This window comes from Macaca thibetana, chromosome 2 (genome assembly GCF_024542745.1).
Source record: "Macaca thibetana thibetana isolate TM-01 chromosome 2, ASM2454274v1, whole genome shotgun sequence".
NCBI lineage: Eukaryota > Metazoa > Chordata > Mammalia > Primates > Cercopithecidae > Macaca > Macaca thibetana.
In genome coordinates, this window is record NC_065579.1 from 3,709,485 (window position 1) to 3,735,957 (window position 26,473).

Below are 26,473 nucleotides of genomic sequence, written 5' to 3' on the forward strand. Positions count from 1 at the left end.
CACGGGGATCTGTGTGTGCTCCACGGTGCTTTGACTTCTAAAAGCAATTCTGAGAGAATAGCAGATTTTTTTAAACATGCCAACCACCGTCTTTAAAAATACAAATGTAAAATGAACTGCTTTGTGCAGAGAAGAGTATGTTAAATGTGTTATTGTTCCTGAGACATGCTTCGTTTTATCGTGCAGCCCATTGCAAAATAATGTACGGCCAAAGAGTTCAGTTTAACATAAGTTTTTCCCCTTGCTGTCTTTGAAGAGTTTTGTTGTTGTTGTTCTTGTTTTCTTTTGTTTTTGTAGAGACCCAGTCTTGCTGTGTTGCCCAGACTGGTTTTGAATTCCTGGCCTTGAGCGATCCTCCCACCTCAGCTACCCAAGTGCTGAGATTACAGGTGTGAGTCATCGCACCCGGCCTAAAGAATTATTTTAAATTACAAAAGTAATACATGTTCTTTATACAGAGTTCAAATAGTATAGAAACATATAAAGTAAAAAGGGAAGGGAAGGTCCAATTCTCCTCCCCTCCAAGAGGGCGCCACCGTCGGTGGTTGTCTGTCATGACACTGAAAGGCTTTCATTGTCTCCTCCCTATAGTCACCTTTCCATCTCCATCGAACTTTGCTTGTCCTCTGTTCATCTTTTTTTTTTTGAGACAGAGCCTTGTCTGTCGCCCAGGCTGGAGTGCAATGGCACCATCTCGGCTCATTGCAACCTCTGCCTCTCAGATTCAAGCAGTTGTCCTGCCTCAGCCTCCCGAGTAGCTGGGATTACAGGTGTGCACTACCACGCCTGGCTAATTTTTGCATTTTTAGTGGAGCCAGGGTTTTACCATGTTGGCCAGGCTGGTCTCAAACTCCTGACCTCAAATTATCTGTGCACCTCAGCCTCCCAAAGTGCTGGGATTATAGGTGTGAGCCACCACGCCCAGCCGTCCTCTGTCCATCTTACATAATCAACTCATTAAGTATTTTGACTAGAGTAGAAACTGCAGTTATGTATTTCTGAGCGTTTCTATTATTTTATCAGGAAGAGGCAAACAAAGATGATAGACAAAGCAACACAGCTGAGTTTGAACACTCCAGTTTTGACGAGGCTGAAATTTCTCACAGTGAGACCGAACATCTCCCAGCCAGGGATTCTCCTTCACTTAGTGAAAATCTCACAACTGATGAAGATGACAGTGAGTATGAGGACTGTCCAGAGGAGGAGGAAGATGACTGGCAGACATGCTCAGAAGAAGACGGTCCCGAGGAAGAGGACTGTGGCCAGGACTGGAAGGAAAGCTCTGCTGCAGATTCTGAGGCTCAGAGCAGGAAGACCCCACAGAAGAGGCAGATACACAATTTTAGCCATCTCGTATCCAAGCAGGAGTTACTAGAGCTCTTTAAGGAACTACATACGGGGAGAAAGGTGAAAGATGGGCAACTTACGATTGGACTGGTAAGATGACATATGTCATAACATTGTTGCCACATGATTGTCTTTAATGCCCATTTTTTCAGTAGCTACATGACCCCAGAGACTAACCAGGCTTCCGGCATCATCGGGACCATTGCCCTCTTGTTGCCCACTGGCATCACGGGATTAGGCAGTAGGATAGACAGACCAACTCAAAGGAATCGACTTCCTCAAGGCTTATATTGTAACATACCTATTCACATTCAATGTATTCTCCGGTCTCCTTTCAGTTCGGCTTTTTCTGCCGTGTGAAGGACCGAGAGAGCAGAATGAGAGACATGTTAAGGTTGTCTTCAGACTTCAGCCCAGTGTTCTTTGGGCACCCTGTGATCCTTGCCAGCTTACGCTTTAAACGTTCAGATGCTTAATAGGGAGAACCCCAGCAATCCCAGCATCTTGGGGCTGGAGAAAATATGACAAATGCATTGGTTGCATAAACACCGCATAGTAGATAGGGGAAAGTAGATCACATCCCCAGCTTTATATACCCTAATTCCAGAAGTGGCTGGCTGCGGAAGTGCGCAAACCCCGAGGGGCTACAGCATGGCTCTAGATGGCCCCATCCTTAGCTAAGGAGATGTGAGATGTTACAGAAGGTATTTATTATACAGATCTATCCAAAATATAACAGTGAGGGAAAGGAGATCATGGCACGTTTAACATCTTCTAGCTTTTCAGTTACATGCTCAGTATAGCTAATCTTAATTAGTTTTGAGCCCCCTTCTCTCCTGCCCCAACCCCCTGCCCCAGAATGCCTGTTTAAAATGACTGAAGTAGATTAGCATCTTATTTTAGTGTAGTTAAAAGAGCTGTCTGTGGAATCAGACAGACCTAGGTGTAATTCCCAATTCAGCACTAGAACTAACTTGTTAGGAACATGGGGAAAGTTGCTTATAATGCCTCTGAGCTTTAAAGCTTCATTCTTTATATTGTTGCTAAAAATTTGTATCAGAAAGTTCAGTTCTCTACATGTTTTCTCACCTTTATGGAAAAACTGAGCATCCTCCCTCATTTTCTGAATTTCTTACTCTAGAAATTCTGCAAACACTTATTGATCACCTGCCACATGCCAGACATTGTGCTTGGCTTTAACTAAAAATGACTGAAAATTAAAGATAATTGTGTGTTGTGATTATTCAAATGTCCATCCGATCAGCCTCACCCAGTGTGGAAGATGCAATGGAAACCACTGTCTGTAGATGGGGCAGTGAGGGAAGGCTGGGGACAAGGGGATGAAATTTTCTGTAGCATCTGCTGTTAACAGCAAAACCTATAAAATTAAAATGTACATAGCCTGACCATTTGTCACTGGAGACATGTCTGAATAAATATACCCACACCACAGGAGAAAAAAGATGTCTCAGCAAATACAGAGAGCATGGATTTCAAATAATTTTCAAAGTAACCAGACGCGTAATGCTAGTCTTGCCATCATCTATGTCATATCTTTGAGTCTTTCGATAGATGTACTGTTTTACTATTTGGTAACTTCTGAGTCTTTTCTAGGTGGGCTACCCTAATGTTGGTAAGAGTTCAACAATCAATACTATCATGGGCAACAAGAAAGTATCTGTGTCTGCCACACCTGGTCACACGAAGCACTTTCAGGTATTTTTGTGGTTTCTTGCCACTCGCGTGCAGCTGTTTCTTCCTTTCATCTGTTGTATACCCAGCTCAAAACTCTTGCTTGTCTTCCAGACTCTCTACGTGGAGCCTGGTCTCTGCCTGTGTGACTGTCCTGGCTTGGTGATGCCGTCTTTCGTGTCTACCAAGGCCGAAATGACTTGCAGCGGAATCCTCCCTATTGATCAGATGAGAGATCATGTTCCACCTGTATCGTTAATATCCTTTCTGCTTTGGAAACACTCTAGTTATTACGTGCATATTAGGGCTTCAGGTTTATTGTAGGCATTTGAGGGATTCCGATTTGATGAAGAATTTAAAATACTAGTGATCTGCACAAGTTTAGACTGTGAGATAGCATGAGAACTTCCAAATCGGAACCTCATTTCCTGATTTCCGCAGTGTAGCCTTGAAGAAATGGGAGAATCCAGGTTTCAGATACTCGGTTCCAAGTTGCAAACCTATTTAACAATGCCATGTAACCTTTTGAGTGACCTTGGAAAACTTGCGTAACCTTCCCAAATACTTCCCTTTTCTCTAAGTGGGGGAAAAGCATCTATCTCATGGTTGATTATATTTAATCAGTATAGCTAACATATATTGAATACTTGCTATGTGCTTTTCTAAACCCTAATCAAATATCTTTTAATCCTCAAAAAGCAACCCTTAAGGCAGATACTGCTGTTATTCCCGTTTCCTCAAACTTGAGGAGACTGAGGCACAGAGAAGTTAAATAATTTATCTAAGCTCTTACAGCTAGTAAGCAGTAAATTAGGAACTCTGCTACTTGTCAGCAGCATAATGAATTAACTTACAGAAAGTATCTAGGACAGCACCCGGCATGAAAAAAGGACTCAAAGATGGATTTGTTAAGAACTATGCAGGGGCTAGGTGTGGTGGTTCATGCCTGTAACCCCAACACTTTGGGAGGTTGTGGTGGGCGGATCACTTGAGGCCAGGTATTTGAGACCAGCCTGGCCAACATGGCAAAACCCTGTCTCTACTAAAAATACAAAAACTAGCTGTGCGTGGTGGTGCACACCTATAGTCCCAGCTACTCGGGAGGCCGAAGCATGAGAATCTCGTGAACCTGGGAGGCAGAGGTTGCAGTGAGCTGAGATGGTGCCACTGCCCTCCAGCTTGGGTGCCAAAGCGAGACTCCTGAAGAAAAAAGAAAACGAAAGGGAAAAACTGCGCAAGGTCTGAGATTTTACTGTACTTACAAGCTAACAAGTTAGTCTGTTACTGTTTTGTAGATACTAGCAGAAAACAGGAGACATCATGAAATTGGCACACTAATCCACTGGCTTGTAAGTAGGGTAAAATTTCCTTCATAACTACACTTAAGGCCACAGCTTATTCATAGATACATATATATGAAAAAGTATATAGCTTTTTTTATTTTTGAGATGGAGTCTCACTCTGTCACCCAGGCTAGAGTGTAGTGGTGCAATCTCGGCTCTCTGCAACCTCCACTTCCTGGGTTCAAGCAATTCTCCTGCCTCAGCCTCCCGAGTAGCTGGGATTACAGGTGTGCACCACCATGCCCAGTTAATTTTGTTGTTGTTGTTCAGCAGAGATGGGGTTTCACCATGTTGACTAGGCTGCTCTCAAACTCTTGACCTCAAATAATCTGCCTGCGTTGACCTCCCAAAGTGCTGGGATTACAGGCGTGAGCCCGGCCTTTTAAGTTTCTCAGTAAATTAATAGTGAGACATGAATTATTTATTGCCGGTAGCCTTAGGTTAGGTACTATGGAGGATAGGGCATAAATAGAGATGGCTACTGCCCTATACGAAGCATCAATCTGTTGGGGACACGTGAGGTATGTACGTGAATAACTGTAGTACAAGTAGAATATTGTTAGTGGCTTAAGGAAAATTCAGACAAACTATGAGAGATGAGACAAAGGAGGAAAAGTAATCCTGCATAATTGTAGACATTAGAAACAGACTCCCCTTGCTTTATCTCTACATTAGAATCACAAATGCATAATCTACTTTTCAGGGTAAAAATGTGTCATCTTTAAAGTCAGTTTCAGAGATATTTTAAATTATTATTTTAAAAGAATTCATATGGAAGAGTCATGGGAGCTTAAGGCCTTGTTTAAAAGGAAAAAAACCCGAGTCTTTTAAAATTAATCGATAACTATACTCTTCCTTTGGAGAGGAGAAAGAGTGTTCGCCAGACAAGTGATGAAGTGCCATGCTCTTAGAGGCACGCTCCGTATGCCTTGGGGAGGAGGGAGGCAGTTCGAGAGAGTGGATTCCCTGACAAGCTACGTTTGCCAGAATATTCCAAGACATGTTTTAGAAGCTACCTATGGCATTAATATCATAAAGCCTAGAGAAGATGAAGATCCCCACCGACCTCCAACATCAGAAGAGCTGTTAACAGCTTATGGATGTAAGTTGGGATTCATTAGAAAACGTGAACAAAAATAACAGTATAGCTAATGAATAGAAATAAGAATAGTAATAGTACTAGAAATGTTATTCTGCAAAGATATAAATTTATCATATTTCTTTAGCATTTTTCAAGTCATCTTCCAGGGTTAATGTCTCTGCGGGCCTTGCCTACAAAGTAACCTACAGTGCAAAAAGCTTTCAGGACGTTTGCTGCTTTGATGGTACCCATGTGCAGGCACAGGGGTTCTCATCGGAGGCTGTGTTGGCTGTTTCTGGAGTCTTCTCCCAAACAAGAAGAAAGGGGATGTGTGGAAGAAAATGAATATGTGCACCACAGCGAGGCAGGAGAGTTGGGAGGGGAGCACCAGAAGGGAGACCCCTCAGAGACAGGGACAGAGTGGAACTTGGTTAGGACAGGGGCACAAAGCACCCTCCTTCCTCTCCCATCAGTCCCTGTAAACTTACTTGACATGAAAATGAGACCACAGCTCTCCCACCTCCGTGTTTTTTCCCAATTCCACATGAGGACCTATGATTTCTTGCCTTCAATGTAAACTTTAAAGGTGGCCTGGAGAACCTTGTGTCTACCTAAAAAAAAAAAAAAAAAAAAAAAAAAAAAGAATAGCAGCATGAGAAGCATTTCTGTGCGTGTGTGGCTTGCCTTGAAAGGGATTGCCACTGGCTGGGAAGGAGTTCAGCTTATTCAAGTATTTACTGGCAGAGAAAGGTGGAAGGTGATTTGATAGGAATCACACTTAAATCAAACCTTGAACTTAGAGACTCTAAAGAGGATAAATACTAAACACTTGTGTAAGACTATTCTAATGACTGAGTCATAGAACAAGAAAAGACCTGAAAGATTACCTCACCTCCTAGCCCCTGCTTTTAAGAAGTAGAATCTGAACCCAGAGCCCAAGCTGACCCAAGGTGAGGTGGCTGGTCAGTGGAATAGCCTGGGTGAGATCTCCCTCGAGGATGTTAGCCTGGAAAATGCAGAAAGGTGGACTTCCACCAAACTTTCAGTTTGATTGTACTTCCGATAAAACTGAAAATAATCTGAGTCTTTTAAGATGTTTCATCTAATGCTGCCTGATAAAATCAGAGTAAAGAAAAAGCCAGTCTGTAAAAACAAATGACCACACGTACAATTGCTAAGTTCACTATCTGCAAGTCCATATAAAAGAAAATCTCGACAGTAAATGTTCAAAGATATTGCCAGATTACTCTCATTTTACTTTGTATTTCTTTAAATGCTAGTGAAGTTGAGCATCTTTCCAAATGTTTTGTGACTATATTTCTTCTGAGAATCACATTTTCCTATACATGGTTCTGTCTTAATGATTTGTAGAAGTTCTTTGTTATATGTGCTACACATTTTTTTCCAACATTAATTATGGTTTCTTTGGCCCCCAAAGAAGTTGACAATTTTAACAGACTATATTTTTCCTTTTTGGTTTGACTGGGTTTGGTGTTTTACTTGGGAAGGTCTTCTCCATCCCAAAAAGATAAAACTATCTTCCTGAAATATTTACTTTTTTAACATTTAGATTTTTAATCTGCCTACATTTATTTTTGTATATTGTGTGAATTAGGATTGTAACTGTTTTCTTCTAAACTGGAAAAGCCAGTCGACAGCTAGTATGTGAGGGGGCTGAGTTTGGAACACAGCCTGTCTGCTGAAGCCATGTTCTTAACACTGTGTTTTGCTGCCTTCTCACTGAGTTAGTATTAAAGGGATCTTACGGGGGAAAAAATGTGGGTACATCATTCAATAAGAAAACTTCTGTTGCTTTCTGTTTTGCAAGTAGTATTGACAGTGTAGCATTCTCCTACAGGTAGCCTCCATGAATAAATGTTTAAAATAAAGAGGCCGGGCGTGGTGGCTTAACGCCTGTAATCCCAGCACTTTGGGAGGCCGAGGCGGGCAGATCACCCGAGGTCAGGAAATCAAGACTAGCCTGACCAACATGGTGAAACCCCGTCTCTACTAAAAATACAAAAATTAGCTGGGCATGGTGGTGTGCGCCTGTAATCCCAGCTCCTCAGGAGTCTGAGGCACCAGAATCGCTTGAACCCGGGAGGTGGAGGTTGCAGTGAGCCAAGATTGTGACACTGCACTCCAGCCTGGGCAACAGAACGAGACTCCATCTCAACAAAAAAATAAAGAGGTAGAAGAAATAACTGGAGTAGAGAGAAATCAAATTTGTCTTTCATAGCATGGTGGTAGGTGATTGTTAAGATATCAGATATAAGTAAGTATTCTCCTGGATGATCTAGTGTTTTTAATGCTAAACAATATATATTCTACAATGATACCTAATTTTTTTAAAGCTAGGAGTAAGAATGCATAGTTAGTAATAGAAGCTACATCACCTCAGTTGTCTTTGTTGTGATATTCTGTCATCTAAGATTTTGCAAAATTATTTTCTCTTCACAGATATGCGGGGATTCATGACAGCGCATGGCCAGCCAGACCAGCCTCGATCTGCGCGCTACATCCTGAAGGACTATGTCAATGTAAGTGCACCCCGCCTCTCATGCTCTCCGATACGCACGTCTTTTCCCCAGTCTGTGTTCTTAGAGAATGGCAACTTGTTCGATCATAAAGGAAATACACTGAAACTGGAGTTGTGATCTTGATGTAGGGTAGTTAACATTATATGGATTATAGAGATTACAAAAGATGGAGCTCTCTGAACACCTATTATGAGTGAAAATCACCAATTTATGCATCTGGTTTTTTCGTCTCCTACAGCCCTTTGCTTGTTATGATTGCAACTATTGTCACAGTCTTCTTCGTAGTATAGCTGTTTATATGCCTATCTCTGTATTTGTGTAGTAATGATAATAACAGCTAACATTTTTTCAAAGCTAACCCTGCTAGAAATAGTTCTGTTTTACATGCGTCTTCTCAGTAAAAATACGTTAACAAGTCTGAGATTATTATGTCTCCTTTTCAAATGAGAACATGCTATTTGGGGGTTTCCCCATAGTAAAATGGAGATGAACAGGGCCTATCTCATGAGATTATTATGGGAAATAAATGAAAACTCTGTGTGTGTGTGTGTGTGTAGCACTAAGCTCAATGCCTGGCACATAATGAGCCCCCGATAATTGTTGTCAAGTTTCTTTCCACAAATAAGCATTACAGGGCCCTGTTAATAACCAGTTGTGAGGGTTTGGCTTTATTTCCTCCCCTTCTCAAGACCACATCAGTGGAGCTCTTGGAGCATAGTGGCAACCATATGGGCTTTGCCTTTAGTTCAGGAGGAAAGCAGTTCATACTATTGGTATGGATAAGTCATGTATTCATTTACCACTTACTATGGAGGATGTAAAGATGAGGTAAAAATTGTCACAGGCTTCAGATCATTTATGATGGAAAGAGGCAGACTTGCCCCCAGTGAGCAACCCCACCTACAGGAGTCGAGGAACTCTCCTGACTGTAATAGTCTACCCGGTATTACCACGAACTCTCCTGACTGTAATAGTCTACCCGGCATTACCGCGAACTCTCCTGACTCTAACAGTCTACCCGGCATTACCACGAACTCTCCTGACTCTTAACAGTCTACCCGGCATTACCGCGAACTCTCCTGACTGTAATAGTCTACCCGGCATTACCGCGAACTCTCCTGACTGTAACAGTCTACCCGGCATTACCGCGAACTCTCCTGACTCTTAACAGTCTACCCGGCATTACCGCGAACTCTCCTGACTGTAATAGTCTACCCGGCATTACCGCGAACTCTCCTGACTGTAACAGTCTACCCGGCATTACCGCGAACTCTCCTGACTCTAACAGTCTACCCGGCATTACCGCGAACTCTCCTGACTCTAACAGTCTACCCGGCATTACCGCGAACTCTCCTGACTCTAACAGTCTGCCCGGCATTACCGCGAACTCTCCTGACTCTAACAGTCTACCCGGCATTACCGCGAACTCTCCTGACTCTAACAGTCTGCCCGGCATTACCGCGAACTCTCCTGACTCTAACAGTCTGCCCGGCATTACCGCGAACTCTCCTGACTCTAACAGTCTGCCCGGCATTACCGCGAACTCTCCTGACTCTAACAGTCTGCCCGGCATTACCGCGAACTCTCCTGACTCTAACAGTCTGCCCGGCATTACCGCGAACTCTCCTGACTCTAACAGTCTGCCCGGCATTACCGCGAACTCTCCTGACTCTAACAGTCTGCCCGGCATTACCGCGAACTCTCCTGACTGTAACAGTCTGCCCGGCATTACCGCGAACTCTCCTGACTGTAACAGTCTGCCCGGCATTACCGCGAACTCTCCTGACTGTAATAGTCTACCCGGCATTACCGCGAACTCTCCTGACTGTAACAGTCTACCCGGTATTACCGCGAACTCTCCTGACTCTAACAATCTACCCGGCATTACCACGAACTCTCCTGACTCTAACAGTCTACCCGGCATTACCGCGAACTCTCCTGACTGTAACAGTCTACCCGGCATTACCGCGAACTCTCCTGACTCTAACAGTCTACCCGGCATTACCACGAACTCTCCTGACTCTAACAGTCTACCCGGCATTACCGCGAACTCTCCTGACTCTAACAGTCTACCCGGCATTACCGCGAACTCTCCTGACTCTAACAGTCTACCCGGTATTACCGCGAACTCTCCTGACTCTAACAGTCTACCCGGCATTACCGCGAACTCTCCTGACTCTAACAGTCTACCCGGCATTACCGCGAACTCTCCTGACTCTAACAGTCTACCCGGCATTACCGCGAACTCTCCTGACTCTAACAGTCTACCCGGCATTACCGCGAACTCTCCTGACTCTAACAGTCTACCCGGCATTACCGCGAACTCTCCTGACTGTAACAGTCTACCCGGCATTACCGCGAACTCTCCTGACTGTAACAGTCTACCCGGCATTACCGCGAACTCTCCTGACTCTAACAGTCTACCCGGTATTACCGCGAACTCTCCTGACTCTAACAATCTACCCGGTATTACCGCGAACTCTCCTGACTCTAACAGTCTACCCCAACATTACCGTGAGTCGTAACTGCCCAGTTGTGTCTTGAGTTTTGTTTTGGAAAATATTCACCGTAAGTATAACCATGTCAGTATGCTGAAGAATACTTAAGTGGGAATGCAAACGAGAAAAGAAGAAAGAAATTTCATCCTAGTCTGGGGCACCATGGGAAGAGTTAGGTCTTTGGAACACTTTGACCATTCATGTGTTGGAAAAAGGACTCTTCAGCTGCAGTAGACCAAAGCTCAACTCAGCTAACGTAACCAGAAGGCGGAGAGCTCCATCGGAGTGTGACTGGGTGGGGATGTCTCCTCTGAGGCCACAGATGGCTCTTAGGATGCACTGTCGTCATTCATGCTGTCTTTGCAGGGTAAGCTGCTGTACTGCCATCCTCCTCCTGGAAGAGATCCTGTAACTTTTCAGCATCAACACCAGCGACTCCCAGAGAACAAAACGAATGGTGATGAAATAAAAATGCAGCCAGGCAGAAATAAAAAAGTAAAGCAGATTGAAAATATCGTTGACAAAACTTTTTTCCATCAAGTAAGTTTTAAAACTTTTCTTAAACTTCTGATCCAACACTCTTTATAACAGCTTTATTGAGTATCACATGCCATAAACACATTTTAATAACCCCAAAAAGGGTTTAATAACCCCCAGAAGAAACCTTATTTATTAGCAGTTACTCCCTGTTCCCCTTTTCCCCCAGCCCCTGCCAACCAATAATCAATCTTTATGTATAGATTCACCCGTTCTAGACGTTTCATGTGACTGGAATCATGGTGTGCTCTTTGTGACAGGCTTCTTCCACTTAGCATGGTGTCTTAGAGATCCATCCATGTTGTGCATGCGTCAGTGTTCCATTCCTTTTTATTACCGAATGGCGTTGTAGTGTATAGCTGCGCCACGTTGTGTCTGTTTATCATCTGATGGACGTTTGGGTTGTTTCCACTTTTTGGCTACTGTGAATAATGGTGTAGTGAACACTTGTGCACCAGTTTTTGTGGAGACGTGGATTTCATTTCTCCTGAGTATATACCTAGGCGTGGGCTTGCTGGGTCAGACTGTAACTGCGTGTTTAACATTGGAGGTGTTGCCAGACTCTCCGAAAGTGGCTGTGCTGTTTTACGTTACACCCGTGATGTGTGAGGTTTCTCATTTTCTCCTCATCCTTGTCAACGTCTATTATTGCCAGTCTTTTTCTATTGTAGCCATCCTAATACCTGGGAAGCGTATTGCATTGTAGTTTTGATTTGGTATTTCCCTAATGACTGGTGGTGCTGAGCATCTTTTTCTGTGCTCATTGGCACATGTATATTTTCTGTAGAGAAATGTCTGTTATGAAGTTGTAAGAGTTCTTTATATATTCTGGATACCAGTCCCTTAGATTGATTTACAAATCTTTGCACCCATTTAGTCAGTTGTCTTTTCTCTGAGCCAACACACTTGGTGATAGAAAGTGCTAAAGAAACAGATTTCAAAAATGTCTTCTGCACTTTAAAATATTGATAACTTTAGTTGCTTATGTCACAGCTACAATTTGTAGGCAGTATTTTAAAGGTCAAATCTACATGCAAAAGAGGTAAATCATATAGTTGTACCCAATGTAGTTTAAAAGTTTTTAAGTGACTACTATAGCGAAAACAGGACAGGGGTTAGGAGGGGGTGATCAGCTGTACCCAGAGAATGTTTTTGTATTCATCCCATGTTTTATCTGCTGCCTCACACGATGAGCCTGTGATGCAGGCCAAGCAGATATTTCTGCTGCCTCACGCGATGAGCCTGTGATGCAGGCCAAGCAGATATTTCTGCTGCCTCACGCGATGGGCCTGTGATGCAGGCCAAGCAGATATTTCTGCTGCCTCACGCGATGGGCCTGTGATGCAGGCCAAGCAGATATTTCTGCTGCCTCACGCGATGGGCCTGTGATGCAGGCCAAGCAGATATTTCTGCTGCCTCACGCGATGGGCCTGTGATGCAGGCCAAGCAGATATTTCTGCTGCCTCACGCGATGGGCCTGTGATGCAGGCCAAGCAGATATTTCTGCTGCCTCACGCGATGGGCCTGTGATGCAGGCCAAGCAGATATTTCTGCTGCCTCACGCGATGGGCCTGTGATGCAGGCCAAGCAGATATTTCTGCTGCCTCACGCGATGGGCCTGTGATGCAGGCCAAGCAGATATTTCTGCTGCCTCACGCGATGGGCCTGTGATGCAGGCCAAGCAGATATTTCTGCTGCCTCACGCGATGGGCCTGTGATGCAGGCCAAGCAGATATTTCTGCTGCCTCACGCGATGGGCCTGTGATGCAGGCCAAGCAGATATTTCTGCTGCCTCACGCGATGGGCCTGTGATGCAGGCCAAGCAGATATTTCTGCTGCCTCACGCGATGGGCCTGTGATGCAGGCCAAGCAGATATTTCTGCTGCCTCACGCGATGGGCCTGTGATGCAGGCCAAGCAGATATTTCTGCTGCCTCACGCGATGGGCCTGTGATGCAGGCCAAGCAGATATTTCTGCTGCCTGGGCCTGTGATGCAGGCCAAGCAGATATTTCTGCTGCCTCACGCGATGGGCCTGTGATGCAGGCCAAGCAGATATTTCTGCTGCCTCACGCGATGGGCCTGTGATGCAGGCCAAGCAGATATTTCTGCTGCCTCACGCGATGGGCCTGTGATGCAGGCCAAGCAGATATTTCTGCTGCCTCACGCGATGGGCCTGTGATGCAGGCCAAGCAGATATTTCTGCTGCCTCACGCGATGGGCCTGTGATGCAGGCCAAGCAGATATTTCTGCTGCCTCACGCGATGGGCCTGTGATGCAGGCCAAGCAGATATTTCTGCTGCCTCACGCGATGGGCCTGTGATGCAGGCCAAGCAGATATTTCTGCTGCCTCACGCGATGGGCCTGTGATGCAGGCCAAGCAGATATTTCTGCTGCCTCACGCGATGGGCCTGTGATGCAGGCCAAGCAGATATTTCTGCTGCCTCACGCGATGGGCCTGTGATGCAGGCCAAGCAGATATTTCTGCTGCCTCACGCGATGGGCCTGTGATGCAGGCCAAGCAGATATTTCTGCTGCCTCACGCGATGGGCCTGTGATGCAGGCCAAGCAGATATTTCTGCTGCCTCACGCGATGGGCCTGTGATGCAGGCCAAGCAGATATTTCTGCTGCCTCACGCGATGGGCCTGTGATGCAGGCCAAGCAGATATTTCTGCTGCCTCACGCGATGGGCCTGTGATGCAGGCCAAGCAGATATTTCTGCTGCCTCACGCGATGGGCCTGTGATGCAGGCCAAGCAGATATTTCTGCTGCCTCACGCGATGGGCCTGTGATGCAGGCCAAGCAGATATTTCTGCTGCCTCACACGATGAGCCTGTGATGCAGGCCAAGCAAATATTGTTCCCTGAGGACACTGGCGCTGGAGAGACTGAGTTACCCAAGGGCACTTGCTTTAAATTGCAAAGCTGGGGCAAAACTTAGATGTTTGTAGCTCCTAGTTTGAATTATTTCCTAGTTGGTATGTACCAGTATTTGGAAGAAAATTTACCAATATGCAAAAAGATGACAGGTTTCTTCTTGGGCCTACAGCTGTCATACAGAACATTTAATTTGAAATTTTAAATGTTTATAGGTTTCTAAAGGCTGTGTACAAGAAGGCTGAAAACTTGTCATAATTTCAATATAATTCATATGTCTCAACCGTAGCCTCTAGAGTAATATTTTACTATTATAAGTAACTTGCAAATCATAGTGTACTAATTTTTGTTTACTAAGTAAACTTAAAACTTGTTTAGAGTCCATTTCTAATGTGGTTGAAGCAGGTTTAGTTTTTATATTAAGACAAATTTCCAGAAAACAGCTGGTATTGAGTCTAGTTGTAGATGGCATTTGAAAGTATGAGACTAAACAAAGTTGATGAGGGAATAAGGAGGGAGAAGAGATGAAATGAAGACAGAATGCTGGTGGGAGAAAGAGGACCAGTGAAAGGGAGGGGGGGAGGAATTTACTGAGTGACTGACTCCTTTTTATCTTGAAGTGATCCACTGACAGTACTGTGCATATCCCTTAAAGGACAGCCTGCTGACATCTCAGATAATGTTTTCTCTTATTTCCTAGGAGAATGTGAGGGCTTTGACCAAAGGAGTCCAGGCTGTGATGGGTTACAAGCCTGGGAGTGGTGTAGTGACTGCAGCCACTGTGAGCTCTGAGAATGGGGCGGGGAAGCCCTGGAAAAAACATGGCAACAGAAATAAAAAAGAAAAAAGTCGCAGACTCTACAAGCACCTGGATCTGTGAGGTTGGGCTGCATTGTGCAGATGGAAAAGGGCAGAAGCTGCCTGTTGCCTGTGGAACTGTCGCAAGACACTGGCACTGTAGAACGGGCCCTGCTCTTGCGGGCACAGCTGCACCCAGCAGTCTCCGTGTCAAGACCAAGGGCCTCCTGGAAACACCAGCTCTGATGACAAGGAATCATCTGGGAGCCCTAGAAACCTCCTCCTGGCCAGGCGCAGTGGCTCATGCACCAACACGGTGAAACCCCATCTGTACTACAAATACAAAACAATTAGCCGGGCGTGGTGGCAGGCACCTGTAGTCCCATCTACTCGGGAGGCTGAGGCAGGAGAATCGCTTGAACCTGGGAGGCAGAGTTTGCAGTGCACGGAGATCGCGCCGCTGCACTCCAGCCTGGGTGACAGAGTGAGACTATATCACAAGAAAAAGAATTGCAAGGGATGGTTCATGAGACACATTTGGGACAAAGGTGAAACAGAAACTCCCCATTGTGAGTGTCCTAGTTGGGTTCCTCCAACTCTAAACAAGGGACTTGGGTTCAGTTAGTGCGCAGCGGGGGCTCACTTCCACTGAGGAACATGTAGAATGTACTCACCGGGTGACAGGGCAGCTGCGGTATTTACTACCTAGCCCCCATCTTCTCTGGCTATTCCACTTATTTAAAATGTCCAGAATAAGCAAATCTCCATATAGAGAAAGTAGACTCGCGGTTGCTTAGGGATGGGAGGAATGGGAAGATTGAGGCCTTCCTTTTGCAGTGATAAAAATGTCCTAAAATTGATTGTAGCAGTGGTCACACAACTCTGTGAATATGCTTAAGACCATTGAATTACACACTTTACATTGGTGAATTGTATGGAATGTAAATAACATAGTTACAAAATATAATCAAAAGCACGAAAGCACTCTTGATAGGGTTTGGATCTGTGTCTTCCCCAAGTCTCATGTGGAAACGTAAGCCCCCCTGGTGGGAGGTGGGGCCTGGTGGGAGGTGATTGGATTTTGGGGCAGAGTCCTCACAAATGGTTTAGCACCACCCCCTCGGTGCTGTTCTCCGTGATACTGAGTCTTCGTCACATCTGATTGCTTTGAAGTGTGTGGCACCTCCCCTCTGTCTCCCTCCTGCTCTGGCCATATAAGATGTGCCTGCTTCTCCTTCGCCTTCTAACATGATTGTGAGTTTCCTGAGGTCTCCCTAGAAGTAAAAGCTGCTGTGCTTCCTATACAATCTATAGGACAGCGAGCCAATTAAACATCTTTTCTTTATAAATTACCGTCTCTGGTATTTCTGTTTTTCTTTTTTTCTGAGACGGAGTCTCACTCTGTCGCCCAGGCTGGAGTGCAGTTGTGTGATCTCGTCTCACTAGAACCTCCCTCTCCCAGATTCAAGCAACGTGCCCTCCCGGAAGAGAAAGCTGTTGAGCTGCTGGCCTGTCTCCCCCAGGTGGCTGGGATTTACGGTCACCATTGGCTGCCCACTCCCGTAGGGCCGCCCAGGCCGCTGCAGCCCTTCCTTCAGAAGGACGGTGCCTGAGGTCCTGCCACCTCTGCCAACAGGAAATGCCTTTGAGCAGTCACATCACTGCCTAGCGTCCAGGAGGACAAGTGCTCTGGTCCTCTTGTTAGTTTTTCTTTTTGGCTAACTCTGAACCATGGCCAAAAACATTATCTTTAGCTCCTGGGAAGCTGCTGGACCTCTGAGGAGCCTGGTTAAGGAACTGATTCATTTCCTGAGGGCCGACCACGTGCAGAGCCCTGTGGAAAGTACAGGGAGAACTGGGCAGGGTTCTGATGACCCGGAGGGAGGTGGTTAGAAGATACCGTCCACAGTGTTCGCTGCAGGATGAAGTCCCGACTCCCTCGCGACTGAACGCTGACCGTCTCACCTCCCTGCTGTGGGTGCTGCCCTGCCTCTGCTATTTGCCTTTCTCCCTATACCATCTCTTGCCGCTTCCAAGGGCCTCTGCAGAGCTGCGGCCATGGCCTTGTTGCCAAAAGCAAACATTCTCCAGCGTTATTTATTGAAAACCTTCCCCCACACATGCCCGCCCACAATGCGGGGTGTCGTCAATGTACTTTAAACATGCCCCTACTGTAGTGCATGTCATATTTTTATGGCTTGTTTAAAAATCAGCATATCTGGCCAGGCATGGTGGCTTACACCTGTAATCCTAGCACTTTGGGAGGCCGAGGTGGGTGGATCACTTGCGGTCAGGAGTTCAAGACCAACCTGGCCAACATGATGAAACCCTGTCTCTACTTTTTAATGGCCAAAAAAAAGTAGCTTACTTTTAATGGCCAAAACCGCAATTACTTTTGCACCAAAGTACTTTTATTTGTTTTTTGTTTTTTGTTTTTTTGAGACAGAGTCTTGCTCTGTTGCCCAGGCTGGAGTGCAGTGACGTGATCTCGGCTCACTGCAACTTCTGCCTCCTAGGTGCAAGAGATTCTCTTGCCTCTGCCTCCCAAGTAGCTGGGATTATAGGTGCCTGGCACCACACCTGGCAGATTTTTGTATTTTTAGTAGAGACAGGGTTTCACCATGTTGCCCAGGCTGGTCTGGAACTCCTGACCTCAGGTGATCCACCCGCCTCAGCCTCCCAAAGTGCTGGGATTACAGGCGTCAGCCACTGCTTCTGGCCTGCACCAAAGTACTTTTGATAGCCAAAACCACAATTACTTTTGCACTATTCTAATATCATCAAATTAGTGATTAGGTTTAATTTCTCCTGAGTGGTTACAACTTTGTTTTGTTTTGAGAGACTAGGGTCTCAAAAACAAAGGGGTCCCTATGTTGTCTAGGCTGGTCTCCAACTCCTGGGCTCCACTGATCCTCCCACTTTGGCCTCCCAGAGTACTAGGATTACAGGCATGAGCCTCCTTACCAGGCCAAATCTTAACTTTGAAAACACAATGTACCACTAAAATAGTGTAGCCACTTTGGAAAATAGTCTGGCAATTCCTCAAAACGTTAAACACAGTTACCATAGACCCCAGCAAGGACACTCCTAGGTATATACCCAAGAGAACATGAAACCCATGTCCACACAAAAACTGTATACAAATGTTCAGAGCAGCATTATTCATAATAGCCCAAAGGTCAAAGCAACCCAGATGTCCAACTGATGAATGGATAAACGACATGTGGTATAAAAATACTCATACAATGTATTATGAGCCATAAGCAGGAATGAAGTACTGATACATGCAGCAACATGAAGGAACCTTGAAAACATGCAAAGTGAAAGTCACAGAAAGGTCACATAGTGAATGATTGCACTGATGTGGAATATCCAAAATGGGCAAATCCATAGAGACAGAAGGTAGATTTGCGATTCCTGGGCTGGGAGTGTTGAGGGGAGTGGAGAGTAACTGCCGGTGGGCAGGGTTTATTTTCAGGTGGGAGTGATGAAAATGTTCTAAAAGTAGATAATGATGTTGGTTGCACAACGCTATGCATACACTAAAAACTGCTGAATTGTACGTTTTATTTTTTGTTTTGTTTTGAGATGGAGTCTTGCTCTGTCACCCAGGCTGGAGTGCAGTGGCGCCATCTCAGCTCACAGCAATCTCCACCTCCCGGGTTCAAGCGATTCTCCTGTAGTAGCTGGAATTACAGGCACGCGCCACCATGCCCGGCTAACTTTTTTATTTTTAGTAGAGATGAGGTTTCACCATGTTGGCCAGGCCAGTCTTAAACTCCTGACCTCAAGTGATCCGCCCACCTCAGCCTCCCAAAGTGCAGGGACTACAGGTGTGAGCCACCATGCCTGGCCAGAATTGTACATTTTAAAAGGACTATGTTGGCTGGACATAGTGACTCACGCCTGTAATCACTTTAAGAGGCTGAGGCGGGTGGATCATGAGGTCAGGAGTTCAAGACCGGCTTGGCCAACATGATAAAACCCCATCTCTACTAAAAACACAAAAAGTAGTCAGGTGTGGTGGCACGTGCCTGTAGTCCCAGCTACTTGGGAGGTTGAGGCAGGAGAATTGCTTGAACCTGGGAGGTGAAGGTTGCAATGAGCCAAGACCGGCCATTGCACTCCAGCCTGGGCAACACAGTGAGACTCTGTCTCAAAAAAAAAAAAAAAAAAAAAGATTATGTTTATGGCATATAAATAATATCTCAATAAAGCTGCAGTTTTGTAGTTTTTTTTTTTAATTTAAAAAATGATTTTTTCTCAAATCTGCACCTTCTGTAGAAATATTTTTTTCAAGTCATGTCTTGCTTTAAACAAAGTTACTAAGATCAATGAGGAGATTTAAAAATTACAATGATAGTTTGCTCTCAAGAAAAACAGCCCTGTGTGCTTGAACTGTGAGGCGTGTGGCTGGACAGGCGGCGGCCGGTTCCAGAGAAAACAAGCTCCTTGGCTGCCAGGGCTGTGGGTTAGGATGACACCAGAAGCCGGGCTTGGGCGACTGCCTGGGGGCGGAGGGTGCCACTGACAGCTTCAGAAAGGAGAGTGAGACGCAGATGTGGGGGTATTTGTTCTCCAGCACGTTTGTTTCCTCCTTCCTGGCCTTGCACCCCGCCCCCCCTTTTTACTGCGCCCTGTCCGGGATCAGGACCAGGCCCCCTTCACCTTGGGATCCCAGCACCCATGGGCTTCAGCAGCGCAACTAATTGCTGATGGCTCAGGAAATGTGCGGAATATGCAGGAAGGGACGCCGTGCCTTACAGCGACCGGCAGGGACTCGGCCCTCCACGAGCCCAGCCGCCCGCCCCGCTCCGGCCAGGATGTTGGAGGTGGGTGACCGCGAAGAGGTCGGCGGGGAGCGGGCGCCGCCGCGGGCCGGGGGGCGGGGGCCGCCGTCTTTGTGCCCGGGAAGCTCCCAGCTCCCGCCGCTGGGGGGCGGCCTCCGCCCCGCCGACCCCCGACAATAGCGCAAGGGGTGGGGAGCGCGCGGTCCCGGAAACTTTTCTCCGGCGCCTTCGCCGCCGCCGCCCGCGCCCGGGAGCGCGCTTTTCTCTGCCCGCGGTCGGTGCGCTCAGCCGGAGCCGCCGCGGCGGAAAGGAACCCAGAGAAGGCGGCGCTCGGGGCTGCCCGCGGCGAGGGAGGCTGCGCCCAGGTCACCGGCCCCGCGGAGAGCGCCCAGCCGCGCCATGGGGGAGGCGCCCAGCCCCGCGCCCGCGCTCTGGGACTGGGACTACCTGGACCGCTGCTTCGCCCGCCACCGCGTCTGCATCTCCTTCGGCCTGTGGATCTGCGCCTCCTCCTGCTGGATCGCCGCCCACGTGCTGTAATGGGGCCGGGGGTCTGGGGGCTGTCGGGAGGGGAAACGGGCGCCACGCCCCTGCTACTCCATCTCGGAAACCTAGACGAGGGGGTGGAAAGGGGGATGAAGGAGATGGCTGAGTGATAGGATCCAATGGAGCATTGCTGTGTAGACTGAAGTGGGATACTTCTTTCCAGATCCCACGCACAGGGAAGCTGGGCTGAAAGCCAAAGGGAGGAGGCTGGGTGGTGCAGCGGATGGGGCCCCAGGACACCGCGAGCATGAATGCTGTTGTCACCCCTTCCCCCATTGACTCGCGGTGTGACCTGGGCAAGCTCCAGAACCTCTCTGGGCCTCCTATGACTGGTGATGGATAATACCTCATAGGATGGGGGAGGATTCAATGAATCGGTACCGTTAAAGCACTTAGTAAATGCTCATTAAACATCATTTGTATTGCTCCAGCTAGATCACCAACTCTTAAGGGACCTTGGCAAGTCCCTTGATGTTTCTGGCCTCAGTTTACCCAAAGTCCTTCTAGGCGGGAACGGGCGTAATGATGATCCAGCTGGCCTGTCTTTGCCCTGGTCTGTCCAGCACCTGGACTGGTTTATCCAGATGCCCACCGTAGCCTAAGTTCTAAGAGTGAATCTCCAGGTCCTCAGCCGCTCTGTCCTAGGCATGGAAATCCACTAGCAGTGCCCAGGATGGTGCCGCTCAAGCATTCCCTGGCAGGGGAGAAAGGACCAGCACCCCTGGGAGACCAGCACCCCTGGGAGAAGTTAGAACTGTCTCCCCGTAGGCGCTCAGTGGATATTCTCCTAAGGCATTTGGTCGTATTGCAGAGACTCTGCAACCCCACTACCCAGTGACTGGAATACAAATAAAAAGACGCCTAGTATATTTACTGTGGGCCCAGTGTTGCATTCATTAACTCTTTCAATGCCTGCCTCAGAATATCAGCACCAGGAGGTAGGCACTGTTACCCCCACTTTCAGTAGTGAGCCCTGAGGTTCTGAGAGGTTAAATAACTTGTCTGAGCGAAAAGAAAGAACCAAAACCCCAGATCCCAGTGAAAAGGGGCAGGCTGGTAAAAGAGATTAAACTGTCCAGATCAGAGGCTGGAAACTAACAAGGCACTGGACACGCATTAGCCATTTGTTCCTCACAGCCGTCCTCAGACCAGCACTGTTAGGCACTTTGCCAGCCTTGCGGGGGTTAAGAGCGAGCCTCTGCTTCTCACACTGCCTGGATCTGGACATACCCATTTGTTTTCAGGGCCTTGCCATCCCTGAATCTCCCCGCTCCCCTTTCTCTTTGGAGAATGTGTGTTCGGAGCGGTGTGTGGGCTGGGTTAAGGTCAGCTGGTACCCTAGCCCCAGGAGCTGGGGAAGTGGCTGAGAACAGGGTGCGGAGCAAAGGCCCTGCGTGGGAAGTCAGAAAACCACCATTAACTCACCTTCTCACCAGACGCCTCTGTTTTCTCCTCCCAAATGGGAGGGTTGATATAAATTATTTCTAATTTGGGTCCGCCTCTGGGAGTCTCCAACTTAAGAATCTTCACTCCTTGGTCATGAATTGGTTTTAGGATCCCAGGGCCCAGATTAAAGTTGATGTTGCCACTGTGAGCTTCAGGCTTGGGCCAGCAGGTCAGGAAATGTCTAGAAAGCCAGGCTTCTGTCCTCATCCACCATTCCCAAGGACAGGCGCTCAGAATCCGCCAAACAGTTCTAAGGATGTGGAATAAGTGCCATCCTCCGGTGAACAGCAGTGAAGCCGGAGCTGCTGCCCTGCCTCAGTGTCTCCAGCAAAGTGTAGCAAGGAGGCATGTACGACATGTTTCAGAGGCCCTACCAGTGACGCTGATAGAAACGGCCAGCCCCTTCCTGCCCTTCCGTGCATCTTCTCCGTGGATATGGACTGGGGAGGGGCTGTAAGGGGAGAAGCGACAGTGGGGGCACTAAGGGAGGGACAGCCCAAAGTGCCAAAAGGACTCTGTGTAAAGAACGTGGACATAGGCCAGCGGAAGCCAGGCTGCCCCACCTCACAGATGGTTTAGAAGAATTTCACTTTAATTTATTTCAGAGAAACACGTTGTCTTTTTAATTAGGCAATTAACTCTGCTCGGCAGTTGTCTGCAGTGGTTGGGTTACTTTTTTTTTTTTTTTTTTTGAGATGGAGTCTCGCTTTGTCGCCCAGGCGGGAGTACAATGGCACGATCTCGGCTCACTACAACCTCCACCTTCTGGGTTCAAGCAATTCTCCTGCCTCAGCTTCCCGAGTAGCTGGGGTTATAGGCTCTCACCACCACACCCGGCTAATTTTTGTATTTTTAGCAGAGACAGGGTTTCACCATGTTGGCCAGGATGGTCTAGAACTCCTGACCTCAGATGATCCTCCTGCCTCGGCCTCCCAGAGTGCAGGTGTGAGCCACCGCACCCAGCCTGAGTTACTTTTATAACCCTCCTGTTTCCTTTTCAAAAAATAAAACACGATGGCTACTTTTTCCGCGCTAAGTGGGGGGTCATCAAACGGAGCCGTCCTGATTTGGAGTCGGAAAGTAATTCCTTTTCATTCAAAGAGGTGGTGTCTTCACATCTCATGAGGTCTAGCTCCTGCCATGGGTGTCTGGACAGGTGGTTCTGGAGTCTTCTGATTGTTTCCCATCTGTAAACTGAGTTCAAAAACACCTGCCAAATACCCTGGGGAGAAAGCATCCCCTGAGGGTGCAGGGTCACAGTTCCCTTTTCAGATGCACGAGTTTGGGTCCAAACTCACGGTTCCTGTGTTCTGTCCATACCCCTGTCACCCCAGGCTTCTCTATCTGAGATGTGCAAAGAAATCCAGACAGGACCAGTCGGCGCTGTGTGCTGCGTGCTGCCTCCTGACCAGTCTGTGTGACACCGTCGGGGCTGTTCTCGCCAGACAGCTCACAATCCAGGTATGTGGGGCCGACAGCTGACAGTGGCTTGGGCCAGCACTAAGAGAGGCCTGGCCTTTCTCTCTGCTGCAGCGTCGTGGCTTCTGTCTTGTTGCTTCAACATGCATAGCACAGTGTCACCTCAGAGCCTGTGCCTTGCTGTTCTTTCTGCCCCCCTCAGAGGCTCTTGTTCCCGATATCCACTTGGCTCCCTGCTTAGTCCTTCAAGTCTTTGCTCAAAAGTCACTTCTCATAGCCGGGAGCGGTGGCTCACACTGTAATCCCAGCACTTTGGGAGGCTGAGGCGGGTGAATCACCTGAGGTCAGGAGTTTGAGACCAGCCTGGCCAACATGGTGAAACCCTATCTCTATTAAAAATACAAAAATTAGACAGATGTGGTGCACGCCTATAATCCCAGCTACTTGGGAGGCTGAGGCAGGGAGAATCACTTGAACCTGGGAGGCAGAGGTTGCAGTGAGCCGACATCACCCCACTGCACTACGGCCTGGGCGACAGAGCGAGACTCTGTCTCAAAAAACAAACAAGCAAAAAAAAAGTCACCTTCTCAATAAGACCTCCCCTGCTTATAATGGTGACCCACCTCTCGTACCAGTGTTCTGGATTCCCTTATTCTAATCTGTTTTTTTTCTATAGCTTAATCCCTAATACACTATATACTTTACCTATGTGTATTCCTTTTTTTTTTTCTTGAGACAGAATCTTGCTCTGTCACCCAGGCTGGAATGCAATGGTGTGGTCTTGGCTCACTGCAGCCTCCATCTCCTGGGTTCAAGCAATTCTCCTGCCTCAGCCTCCCGAGTAACTGGGATTACAGGCATGCGCCACCACACCCAGCTAATTTTTTGTATTTTTAATAGAGACGGGGTTTCACCATGTTGCCCAGGTTGGTCTCGAACTCCTGGGCTCAGGACAATCTGCCTGCCTTGGCCTCCCAACGTGCTAGGATTACAGGCCTGAGCCACCGCGCCTGACCTGTTTATTACTTCTTGTATGTGAACTCCCATTAGAATGTCAGCTCTACGGGCCGGGCGCGGTGGCTCAAGCCTGTAATCCCAGCACTTTGGGAGGCCGAGACGGGCGGATCACGAGGTCAGGAGATCGAGACCATCCTGGCTAACACGGTGAAACCCCGTCTCTACTAAAAAATACAAAAAACTAGCCGGGCGAGGTGGCGGGCGCCTGTAGTCCCAGCTACCCGGGAGGCTGAGGCAGGAGAATGGCGGGAACCCGGGAGGCGGAGCTTGCAGTGAGCTGAGATCCGGCCACGACACTCCAGCCTGGGCGACAGAGCGAGACTCCGTCTCAAAAAAAAAAAAAAAAAAAAGAATGTCAGCTCTACAAGGGTGAGGATTTGTTCACTGCTGTATCCCCATCACTTAAAACAGCACCTGGCACCTAGTAGGTGCTCAATAAATAGTAATTTACAGCTTTAATCCAGGTAGTGGTGTAGGCTTTGGGGCAAGTGAGAAGTAGTTTCAAGTTTCCTAAAAGCCCAGGCCCTCAAACAAGCCTGTGTGGAAGGCTCCTATCCCAAAACACATATCCCCCAGAAAACCTGTTGTGCCCCCTGTGGAGGCACCTCATGGGATTGGTCTTGGCCTTATGCCCGTCCAGGTAGAAATGAAGGCAGCTCAGTAGGCAGAGCACAGATTTGGAGCGTTCTAGACCCTGCTTCGAGCAGTGTTGTCTCAAAAGCAAATCACCTTTCATTTTGGATGCCCATTCTCATTAGCTAATAGAATACAATAGGGCCAGCCGCGCGCCGTGGCTCACACCTGCACTCCCAGCGCTTTGGGAGGGTGAGGCGGGCAGATCGCCTGAGGTCAGGAGACCAGCCTGACCAACATGGAGAAACCTAGCTGGGCATGGTGGCGCACGCCTGTAACCCCATCTACTCAGGAGGCTGAGGCAGGAGAATCATTTGAACCCCAGAGGCAGAGGTTGCAGTAAGCTGAGATCATGCCACTGCACTCCAGCCTGGACAACAGCAAGACTTCATCTCAAAAAAAAAAGAATACGATAGGTCCCAGCTCAAGTCCAATAATAATATTTATTAAAAACTTAACTACATACTTGGCACTACAGACCTTTTGGTATTGACTCCTGGAATACCAGCATCCTATGACGTGAGTGTCCTCATTATTTCTGTTCTACAGACGTGGAGACTGAAGCCTAGAGAGGTTAAGGGTCACCCATCTAGTAAGTAGCAGTGCCAAGATTCCGAGATTCAAACTCCACAATGCAAGTTCTTCACCGCCGACTCTACTGTCAGAGTAGCTGGTGCCTTTAGAGGTGGTTTGCTTTCCCCAGACACTGGTCTAAACACTGCCCATGTACTGTCTCAAGTAACCCTCCTGACAGTCTTTGACGGAGGCACCGTTAGTATGCTTGTTTTGCAGATGAGGAAACTGAGGGCCAGAGAAGCTCAGTGGGCCAAAGGTACACAGCAGAGACTGCCTCATGCAGTGGGACGTGTGTGGAATAGAGCTGGGGGGCTGGGCTCTTATCCCAACCCTACTGGTGGGCATCTGCCTACCTTGGGTTCGGTCATATAAACACCTCATCTCCTCATCAGCCAAGTGGAGGTGATAATGGACTTTTCCGGGGTTGGCGGGAGGTGTCCCTGGAGGAATACACGTGGAGGCACCACATCAGTGTAACCCACGTGATACAGGGTCCCGGATGACAGACGCTGTAGGGGCTGAGAAAAGATGCTTAAATGCCAAGACTCTGTTCCCGTTTGCTCCCAGGTTTTCACTGGTGCCTACCTAGCAGCTGTTGACTTAGTGAACTTTATGTTCATTCTCTTCCCAGTCTGTGGATCCAAATTCAAGTCTAATTCAGGTGAGTGTGTGGCTGTCTTTTCCTGTCTCTATTCACCCATTCATGCATCAGCATGCTGAATGCCTACCCCTTATCACTCCCTGAGTGGGTCCCAGCCAGGCACAAACAAAGGAGAAGGGCCAGGCGCGGTGGCTCACGCCTGTAATCCCAGCACTGTGGGAGGCTGAGGTGGGCAGATCACGAGGTCAGGAGATCGAGACCATCCTGGCCAACATGGTGAAACCCCTGTCTCTACTAAAAATAGAAAAATTAGCTGGGCGTGGTGGCGGGCGCCTGTAGTCCCAGCTACTCAGGAACCTGAGGCAGGAGAATCGCTTCAACCCGGGAGGCAGAGGTTGCAGTGAGCCGAGATCGCACCACTGCACTCCAACCGGGGTGACAGAGCAAGACTCCGTCTCAAAAAAAACAAAAATAACACCCCCCCCACCAAAAAAAAGAAGGAGAGGATCCTTCTTTGAGGCTGCCAGCTACTTTTTTAAATGTTTGTAGAGATAGGGTCTTGCTATGTCGCCCAGACTGGCCTCAAACTTTTGGCCTCAAGCAATCTTCCCAACTCAGCCTCCCAAAGTGCTGGGATTACAGGCATGAGCCACGGCACCACGTGGTTCATCCCTCTTTTTTTTTTTTTTTTTTTTTTGAGGTGGAGTTTTGCTTTTGTCGCCCTGCGTTAGGGC

At 47.7% G+C, this 26,473-nt stretch overlaps 2 protein-coding genes across 12 annotated transcripts in view; both read left to right on the plus strand.

Annotated features, from left to right (window-relative positions):
* Nucleotides 1-16,060, plus strand: part of LSG1 (large 60S subunit nuclear export GTPase 1) — a 32,342-nt gene extending 16,282 nt beyond the window's left edge. Inside the window, exons 8-14 of one of the 3 annotated variants that reach the window (XM_050779160.1) lie at nucleotides 1,024-1,437; nucleotides 2,962-3,063; nucleotides 3,154-3,297; nucleotides 5,361-5,484; nucleotides 7,924-8,003; nucleotides 10,868-11,041; nucleotides 14,614-16,060. In XM_050779160.1, coding sequence (XP_050635117.1) covers nucleotides 1,024-1,437; nucleotides 2,962-3,063; nucleotides 3,154-3,297; nucleotides 5,361-5,484; nucleotides 7,924-8,003; nucleotides 10,868-11,041; nucleotides 14,614-14,793 — 1,218 coding nt within the window. In that variant the 3' untranslated portion in view covers nucleotides 14,794-16,060. Of the gene's footprint in view, nucleotides 1-1,023; nucleotides 1,438-2,961; nucleotides 3,064-3,153; nucleotides 3,298-5,356; nucleotides 5,485-7,923; nucleotides 8,004-10,867; nucleotides 11,042-14,613 lie in introns of all 3 variants that reach the window. The other 2 variants (XM_050779161.1, XM_050779162.1) reach the window with 2 other exon arrangements.
* Nucleotides 16,061-19,714: 3,654 nt separating this feature from the next.
* Nucleotides 19,715-26,473, plus strand: part of TMEM44 (transmembrane protein 44) — a 47,327-nt gene continuing 40,568 nt past the window's right edge. For 8 of the 9 annotated variants that reach the window (XR_007723275.1, XR_007723276.1, XR_007723277.1 and 5 more), the window contains exons 1-3: nucleotides 19,882-20,037; nucleotides 22,828-22,954; nucleotides 25,706-25,799. Coding sequence is in view for 5 of the 9 variants with exons in the window: in XM_050779185.1 (XP_050635142.1) it covers nucleotides 19,901-20,037; nucleotides 22,828-22,954; nucleotides 25,706-25,799 (358 nt within the window). In the remaining 4 variants the exon portion in view is untranslated. Of the gene's footprint in view, nucleotides 20,038-22,827; nucleotides 22,955-25,705; nucleotides 25,800-26,473 lie in introns of all 9 variants that reach the window. The other variant, XM_050779182.1, reaches the window with a different exon arrangement.